Source organism: Oxyura jamaicensis, chromosome 30 (genome assembly GCF_011077185.1).
Source record: "Oxyura jamaicensis isolate SHBP4307 breed ruddy duck chromosome 30, BPBGC_Ojam_1.0, whole genome shotgun sequence".
NCBI lineage: Eukaryota > Metazoa > Chordata > Aves > Anseriformes > Anatidae > Oxyura > Oxyura jamaicensis.
The window spans coordinates 341,584-349,965 of NC_048921.1; the positions used below are offsets into that span (position 1 = coordinate 341,584).

General features: G+C 63.5%; 2 protein-coding genes across 2 annotated transcripts in view; one reads left to right on the top strand and one right to left on the bottom strand.

Moving 5' to 3' along the window:
- Positions 1-1,066, bottom strand: part of DNMT1 (DNA methyltransferase 1) — a 13,780-nt gene extending 12,714 nt beyond the window's left edge. Inside the window, exon 1 of the mRNA XM_035308700.1 lies at positions 888-1,066. Within this exon, the coding sequence (XP_035164591.1) occupies positions 888-1,066 (179 nt within the window). The remainder of the gene's footprint in view (positions 1-887) is intronic.
- On the top strand, positions 711-4,700 carry LOC118155463 (intercellular adhesion molecule 5-like). The gene is made up of 8 exons (XM_035308747.1): positions 711-865; positions 921-1,259; positions 2,228-2,503; positions 2,582-2,899; positions 2,976-3,249; positions 3,324-3,595; positions 3,682-3,924; positions 4,004-4,700. Exons 2-8 carry the CDS (start codon positions 1,208-1,210, stop codon positions 4,213-4,215), a joined length of 1,647 nt encoding a protein of 548 aa, XP_035164638.1. The 5' UTR covers positions 711-865; positions 921-1,207; the 3' UTR covers positions 4,216-4,700.
- The last annotated feature ends 3,682 nt before the right edge of the window (positions 4,701-8,382 follow it).

The following is an 8,382-nucleotide window of genomic DNA, read 5'->3' on the forward strand; positions in this document are numbered from 1 at the left end:
AAAAAAAAAGGAAGCGGAGCGCGCGGGTGGGAGAGCTTGGCTGCTTGTCCCCATGCATTTGGGATGAGGTCACCGCGCTGACGCCGAGGCCCCCGGATTCTTAACCCAGCCCTGGCCAGGCCCCCGCAAAAATCCTATGCTGGGGGGGGGGGCGTCAGAAGACCCGAATTTGTCTTATGGGGCTGAGTCCCCCATGCAACCCCCAAAAAAGTTGGGGGCCTTGGTGCCTGTGCCTGGTGCACGGGGCTGAAGCGAGTGCAGGGGGGCAGATCTGGGGGGGCTGCTCCATACCAGGGCAGCGGGGCAGGAGGGCAGTGGGGCAGGAGGGCTGCTCCATGGGGGCAGTAAGAAGATGCCCCCTTCCAAGGCAGTGGGGCAGGAGGACCGCTCCATCTGGGGCAAATCTGCCCCACCCCAGGGTGGTGGGGCAGAAAAACTGCCCCATCCCAGGGCGGGGAGGCGGTAAGGTAGGGGGGGCAAAAGAATTGCCCCATCCCGGGGTAACGGGGCAGGAAAACTGCCCCATACCGGGCTGGGAGAGCAGTGGGGCTGGAGGGCTGTGGGGCTGTCCCACGGCCCCAGGCCGGGGTCCGGCTGCCCGGGGGAACCCCGGCGCCGAAGTCCCCACACGCAGCACCGGAATTCCCCGGGGCCCAAGGAGGGGCCGGGCTTGTGCCGAGCTCATAAAGCGCCTGCCTGCGGGGCGGCGTGAGCACAGCGGGGATCCTGAGCCAGCAACACCGGCGCGCACGGAGAGCCCGGACCGAAGCCGGTACCGGTGTTCTTGGAGAGCCCCAGCGGAGCCATCCCGGTGCGCACGGAGAGCTCGGACCGGAGCCGGTACCGGTGGCCTTGGAGAGCCCAAGCGGAGCCATCCCAGTGCGTACGGAGAACCGGGACCGGTGTTCCTGAAGAGCCCAAGCGGAGCCATCCCGGTGCGCACGGAGAGCCCGATCGGATCCACCCCGGTGCCCACGGAGAGCCCGAATCGGAGCCGGTACCGGTGCGCACGGAGAGCCCGATCGCCCTGGTAACCGAGAGTTTCGGAGACACCGACCGGCCCCATCCCGGTGCGCGCGGATTGCTCGGACCGGCCGCATCCCGGTGCGCACGGAGACCGCCCCCCCCCCGCCCTCCGGTCCCTCCCCGGTGTTCCCGGAGCTCCGAACCAGCCCGGTGCCGGTGCCACCCCGGTGGCTGTCGCGCCATGCGCCCTGCAGCGCTCCCACTGCTCCTGTGCGCCGTGAACATGCTCGCAGGTGAGGGGCACCGGAGGGGGAGGCACGGGGGTGGTGGGGAGAGGGCGGTGGGGACCCTCGTGTCCCCGGGGGCGTGCCACCGGGGAGGAGAACGCGGGTGCCAGCGTGTCGGGGCGAGCGTGCAAGGGCGTCGGGGCGAGCGTGCAAGCGCGTTGGGGCGAGCACGAGCACGCCGGGGCGAGCACAGGCGTGGCAGAGAGAGCACAGGCACGTCGGAGCGAGCACACGCGTGACAGAGCGAGCGTGGCACTCCGAGTGTGTCGGTGACACCGTGACCTTGCCCCGTGACGGAGCCCTTTGGGAGCGCGCCCCCCAAGCGAGTTGGGGGCGAGCAGGAAGCGAGCGGGGAGGGGGCGCGGCGCAGCCCAGCCCGGGTGCCCTTGCGAAATCTGTTTGTCTTGGGGCAATTCCGAGGAATTTTTCCCTTGCTTCCGGCCGGTTATTCTGGGAAAGGGCAGGACTTTGCCCGGGGCAGCCGAGGAAAACCTCGGGGAACCCCCAGCGGCGGGGCGCAGCCGCTGACTCACCGGGGGGGCTTTTTTTCCAAAGCGGGGGCTCCGCAGCCCAGCTTTGCCAGGAAGGGATTTGCCTTTTGTCACCCTCCCGGGGCTGTCACCGTGCTGAGGGTCTGGCCGTCGGCTGGGGACAGCTGCTGAGAGCTGCCGGCGCGCCCCACGCCTCTCCGCGTACCTTCTGCCCTTTCTGCTCATTTTTTTTTGGCTGGCAGATGGTGGGGGGGCGGGGGGGGGGGAACGGACGGATCCTGCCCTCCCCACGCGCCCTCAAGGGCACTTCCCACAGCAAAGGAGAAACTCAGAAGCTTTGCACTTCTCCCTCGCTGCCGCCACTGGGACGCTTCCCCCTGGGGTGATGGGTTGGGGACAAACCAGGGGATCCCTTTGGCTGCTCCTGGGGGGGGGGTCTCCAGCGCCCTGCGGACCCTCACGGACATTCGTTTCGCTTCGCAGGGCGGCTGCACGCTTCCTTCGAGGTGTTCATCGAGCCGCCGGTGCTGGTGGTGGAGCACGGCGGGGCGGTGCGCCTCAAGTGCAGGACCACGTGCCAGGACCCCAGCACCACGGGCGATGTGGAGACGTCGTTCTTCAAGCACAGGCTCGAGGCGACGGGGCCGGGCGAGACGGTGGTGGAGCTGCGTAACATCACCGAGTGGAGCTCCACCATCCTCTGCTTCTACTCCTGCAACAAGCAGAGGAAGACGGTGTCGGCCACCCTCATCGCTTACCGTAAGCGGCTCTGGGATGGCGCCGCCAGCCCCGGTGGCACCGAGCGTCCCCGTCACGCCACGTTTTGTCCCCTCCCAGGTCCCCTGGAGCAGGCGGTGCTGGAGCCGGTGCCGCAGCTGGCGGTGGGCGAGAGCCACGAGCTGGTGTGCCACGTGCCCCGTGTGGCGCCCGTCCGGAACCTGACGGTGATCCTACGCCGCGGTGCCACCACCCTGCACACCGCCACCTTCAAGCACAGAGCTGAGAACGAGCCGCAGGACGTGGCGGTGACGCACACGGTGACAGCGCAGCGCGGGGACCAGGGGCAGAACATCACCTGCCAGGCGCTGCTCGACCTGCAGCTCAGCAACGTCCACTTCAACACCACCTCCTCCCCGCAGGTGCTGGACGTCTACGGTGAGCTGGCGCCGGTGTCACCGCGTGTCCCCATGCCGGCGGTGGCCGTGTCTCACCGTTTGCTCCCCTGCTGCAGATTTCCCTGAGGATCCCCAGCTGGAGATGGGCGAGATCTACCTGGAGACGGATGAGAAGCTCAACGTCTCCTGCAGCGTCCGGCACGTCTTCCCGGCGGCGCGCTTCGAGCTTTCCCTGGCCGGCCTCCCGCTGCCGTTCCACGTCACCGAGGACGGGCTCCGCGCGGTGGCCGAGGTGTCCCATGCTCAGCAGGGACAATTCGGGCTGGTTTGCAGCGTGAGGGTGGGACCCAAGGAGCGGCAGCAGCAGGCGTTGGTCCACGTCTACAGTAAGTGCATCACGGTCAGGTGGGTGGCGTGGTGGGGACGGCGTCCCTGAGGTGTCCCCCGTTGTCACCCGCAGGCTTCCCCCAGCCGCAGCTGAACATCAGCACCAGTGTCCCCATGGAGGGGACGGAGGTGACCGGGCGCTGCCTCCTGCCACCCGGGCACTCCCCGGAGCTGCAGCTGCAGGTGACAGCGGGTCCCCGCGTCCTGGCCACCTGGGGACCGTCCCCGCTGGCCTTTGCATGGACAGCCCTGGAGGAGGACGACGGCACCGAGGTGGTCTGCGAGGCCAGGATGCGTGCAGGCAACATACCCACAAAAAGGAGCACGCCCGTGGGGCTCAGCGTCACTGGTGGGTGCGCAGGGGGCAGCTGAGGGGTGGCGGGGACATCGCGGCGCGTTTCGGGCGGGGAGTAATGTCCCCTGGTGTCCCCACAGCCCTGCCCAGAATGGATGATGGGAGCTGCCCCCCCAGCCAGAACTGGACGGAAGGCGAGGAGGTGACACTGCGGTGCCAGGCGCGGGGCAACCCCCGGCCCCATGTGGCTTGTGACAAGGACGGGACCTCCGTCACCCCCGGGCTGCGGCACGTGGCCACCCGTACCCACACCGGCACTTACCGGTGCCGGGCCAGCAACGCGCTGGGCACGGCCGAGCGCAGCGTCACCGTGTGGGTGCAGTGTGAGTGGGGACAGGGCGCTGGGAGGTGGGGGGGGGATGCAAGGTGGGTTCTGCTGACCCCCCCCGTGCCATCCCGCAGACCACGACATCAACGTGGGGCTCATTGTGTCCTTGTTGCTGGTGGCACTGGGCGTCCTGGTCATCTCCGGCGTTGTTTACGGCATCTACTACCGCAAGAAGAAGATGCGCGAGTACCAGCTGCAGAAGAAGCAGCGGCTCATGGAGATGGAGCAGCGGCGCTCGGAGGAGACGGTCGCCATCAACGGCTCGGCACCGGGGAGCCAGCCGTAGCCGCGCCGCTGCCAGAGCCGCCGCAGGGAGCGGGCTGAGGGGCACCTCCGGGTGCCAAGGGGCCGTGGTGGCACCGGGTGCCAGCGGGGAGCACCCGGCGGGACCTCGCGGAGGGGGCGACGCCGGGCGAGGCCAACACTACACGGGGGCGGCCGCCGTGGCCGATGTCACCGCGGGATGGTGACAGCCCGAGGACGGACCCGCAGTGCCAAGGGAAGTGGGCGCGGTTTGGGGTCGAGCGGTGACGTTCTGCGGGACGAAGGCGCTCCTCATCCTCCTCGTGTTGGAGCCCAAGAACCGTGGGGGTTTCCCAGTGCTTGCTGCCCGCCCTGGGCTGGCCCGGGGCTTTGGCAGGAGCTGCTGCTGAGGAGGAGGAGGAGGAAGATGAAGGTGCTCGGAGCGCCGTTTGTATGCATTGCACAAATAAAGGCTGGGGGTGATGACGAGGGGACCCCCCCCCCCCCCCCGCTGTGTTTCTGCCCAAACCCTGTCGTTTCCTGACACCTCGTGCCCACGGTCAACCCCGGCTGAGCATGCGCGGGGGCCTCAACCCCTGCTTCCTTCCTTCCTTCGTTGCGCCGCGCCATTTGGCCCCGCTGAGGACGGGGACGGGGGGACACGGGGCTGGGGAAGGGGACGGGGAAGGCCGGGGTGACACCGGGGTTGTGAGGCTGGAGGCCGCCGGTCGTCCCCGGCCCCGCGTGTCCTCGGTCCCCGCGGTGGCCATGCCTCGGTGTCACCGTCCTGCTCTGCCCCTCGTGGCGCTGCTGCTGCTGGCTCAGGCCGGTAAGTGCTGGGGGGGTGTCCTGGATTGTCCCCTCCTGTCCCCAGACAGGTCCCTGTGCCATCCCTGTGTATCTTCTTGTCCCCTCCTGTCCCCAAGACATGCCATGCATCCCAGTTTACCCCTTCCTGTCCCCAGCCTGGTCCCTACGCCATCCCTGTGTCCCACCCTGTCCCCAGCCTGGTCCCTGTGCCATCCCTGTGTCCCCTCTTGTCCTCTCCTGTACCCAACATGGTCCCAGGACATGCCACGCGTCCCAGTTTACCCCCTCCTGTCCCCAGCCTGGTCCCTGTGCCATCCCTGTGTCCCACCCTGTCCCCAGCCTGGTCCCTGTGCCATCCCTGTGTCCCTTCTTGCCCCTTCCTGTCCCCACCACCCACCCCATCTCACCCCCTCCTCTCCGCAGGCCGTGCCACTCATCCCACCTCGTCCCCCCCTGTCCCCAGCCCGTCCCCGGGCTGTGCCACCGTAGCCCCCCCGGGCAGCCCCTTCAGCGTGAGTGTGATGGGCAGCGCCTCGGAGGTGTCCTACCGGGGGTCCGTGCTGGTCAACTGCTCCACCACGTGCGCCGACCCCAACGCCGTCGGCGGCGTGGAGACCTCGCTCACCAAGGAGGAGGCTGCGCGGGGCTGCGGCTGGCTGGCGGTGCGGCTGACCAACGTCACCGAGCCGCTCTCCGAAGTCTTCTGCTACTTCACCTGCTTCGGCCAGAGGAAGACCTCGGTTTTCAGGATGCTGGCGTACGGTAAGTGCCCCCCATCCGTCCTGCTCCGGCGGCGGAGCGGAGCTTGGGGACAGCAGGAGGCTCGGTGGCATCTCTCGGCAAGGGGCCGCCGCCCCAGGGGAGGTGACGTCCCCCCTCTGTCTGCTCATTGAGCCCCCCCCCCCAGAGCACTGCAGGTCCCAGCACGAGGACGTTGGGGCTGGAGTTGGCCATGAGGGTGCTCGGAGGCTGGAGCAGATCTGCTGGGGGGTGTTCAGCCTAAAAAGGTTGGGATTTGGGGGTTCAGCCTCGAGAGGAGGCTCCGGGAGACCCTAAAGCGGGCTGCTGATGCCTCAAGGGGGCTGCAGGAGAGCTGGGGGGGTCCCTTCATCAAGGGATGTAGTGATGGCTTTGAACTAAAAGAGGGAAGATGGAGATGAGACACGAGGAAGAAAAGTCTCCACCATGAGGGTGGTGAGGGGCTGGAAGCAGTCTCCCAAAGGAGCTGCATGTGCCTGGCCGTGCCCAAGGTTGGGGTGGATGGGGCTTTGAGGGGTCATGCCCATGGGACGAGTCTTTAGGGTCCCTTCCAACCCCAATCAGTTCGTGGTTCAATGATTTGGTGATCGTGTGACTTGGTGATCTGGAGATCCTACGGTGTGGTGATTCAGTGTTTTGGTGATTCGCTGAGCCCATGATCCAACGCTTCGATGACCTAATGGGTTCATCATCCGGTGACCTGATGATCCTATGACCTGATGATCCTATGACCTGATGATCCTATGACCCAATGATCCTATGACCCGATGATCCTATGACCCGATAATCCTATGACCCGATAATCCTATGACCCGATGATCCTATGACCCGATGATCCTATGACCTGATAATCCAATGATCCCACGATCCCACAATCCTACGATTTGACACTCCTATGACGCAATGATTCCACAGTTCAATATTTCCACCATTCCATGGCTCAACGGTTTGATGACCCAATCCTATAATCCTATAATTTAATGAGTTGTTGATCCTATGATCCTATAATTTGATGAGTTGTTGATTCAGCGGCCCTATGGCTCTATGCTTCCATGGCATGGTGGTTCCATGGTTCCCTGTTTCCATGATCCGATCACTCCATGATTCAATTATTCCCCGATTCAATTATTCCCTAAATCAATTACTCCATGACCCATTTTTCCCATGATTTGGCAGTTCCAAGATCTTCCAGTTCCGTGATTTGACAGTTGTATGATTTGATGCTTCCACGGCTTGGTGCTCCCGTGAGTTGTTGGCCCCATGATTTGTTGGTCCCATTATTTGCAGTTTCCATGATTTGGTGATTCCACAATTTAATGATTGCACGGTCTGATGGCTCCATGATTTGACACCGCCACGATTTGGCAGTTCCATGGCCTGGTGATTCCCTGATTTGACAACTCTATGATTTGTCAGTTCTATGATTTGCCAATTCTGTGATTTGCCAATTCTGCGCTTTGCCAATTCCATCTTTTGCTGGTCCCATGATTTGAAGGTTTCATAATTTGACGATTCCATGATGTAATGATTGCGTGGTTTGATGGCTCCATGATTTGGTGATTCCATTGTCACTTCCACGATTCGCCAGTTCCGTGTTTTGCTGGTCCCGTGATTTGACGATTCCACTATTTGAAGGTTCCACGATTTGGTTGTCCCATGATTTGGCAATTCCACGATTTGCTGATTCCATCATTTTCTGGTTCCACCATTTTCTGGTTCCATTATTTGTCGGTTCCATCATTTTCTGGTTCCATTATTTGTCGGTTCCGTCATTTTCTGGTTCCATCATTTTCTGGTTCCACCATTTTCTGGTTCCATTATTTGTCAGTTCCATCATTTTCTGCTTCCATCATTTTCTGGTTCCATCATTTTCCGGTTCCATGTTTCGCTGGTCCCATTATTCAGCAAGTCCATGATTTGAAGGTTCCACGACTTGGTGGCCTAACGATTTGAAGGCTCCCTAATCCAACGATTCCACGATTTGATGATCGGAGGGTTTGATGGCTCCGTGATTCGGCAGTTCCACAAATTGATGATTCCGTGATTTACCAGCTCCACGATTTGGCCGTTCCGTGATCTGTTGATTTGCCATTTCCGTGATTTTTCAGCTCCACGATTTGGCGATGCCATGATTTACCAGTCCCATGGTTTGCCCGCGCCATGGTTTGTTGCTTCCTTGACTTGCCGATTCCATGCTTCGCTGCGATTTGCCGGCTCCGTGATTTGTCGTTGCCATAACCGAGGGCCAAAACCATCCCGCGCCCACCCGACCCCTTCCCCTCCCTCCCGCTGCAGACTTCCCGCAGCCCGTCCTGCTCCTCAGCGACCCCAGCACCACCTGCAACCGGACCGTGACCCTGCTGTGCTCCGCGGCCCCCAGCCAGCCCCCGGGGCTGCAGCTGCGGCTGCGCAGCCACCGCTGGCCCCCGGAGCCCTGGCAGGAGGGACCGGTGAGCCTGGAGCTGACGGCGCGCCAGGAGGACGATGGCGACGAGTTCGTCTGCGACGCGCGGCTCCGGGTGGGCAACCAGATGCTGAACAAGAGCTCGGATGTGGTCAAGCTGCGCGTCTTGTGTGAGTGGGGTGCTGGGGCTGGAGCCGGGGAAAATCTCCCCCAGCTGTGGTGCAACCCCCCCCCCCC

What these genes read in the sequence shown, in the direction of transcription:
- LOC118155463 (XM_035308747.1), top strand. Translation starts at nt 1,208, where the DNA reads ATGCGCCCTGCAGCGCTCCCACTGCTCCTGTGCGCCGTGAACATGCTC. An exon ending in GGCCACCCTCATCGCTTACC is followed by an intron (nt 2,504 to 2,581) that starts GTAAGCGGCTCT and finishes GTCCCCTCCCAG; the next exon opens with GTCCCCTGGAGCAGGCGGTG. An exon ending in GCAGGTGCTGGACGTCTACG is followed by an intron (nt 2,900 to 2,975) that starts GTGAGCTGGCGC and finishes CCCCTGCTGCAG; the next exon opens with ATTTCCCTGAGGATCCCCAG.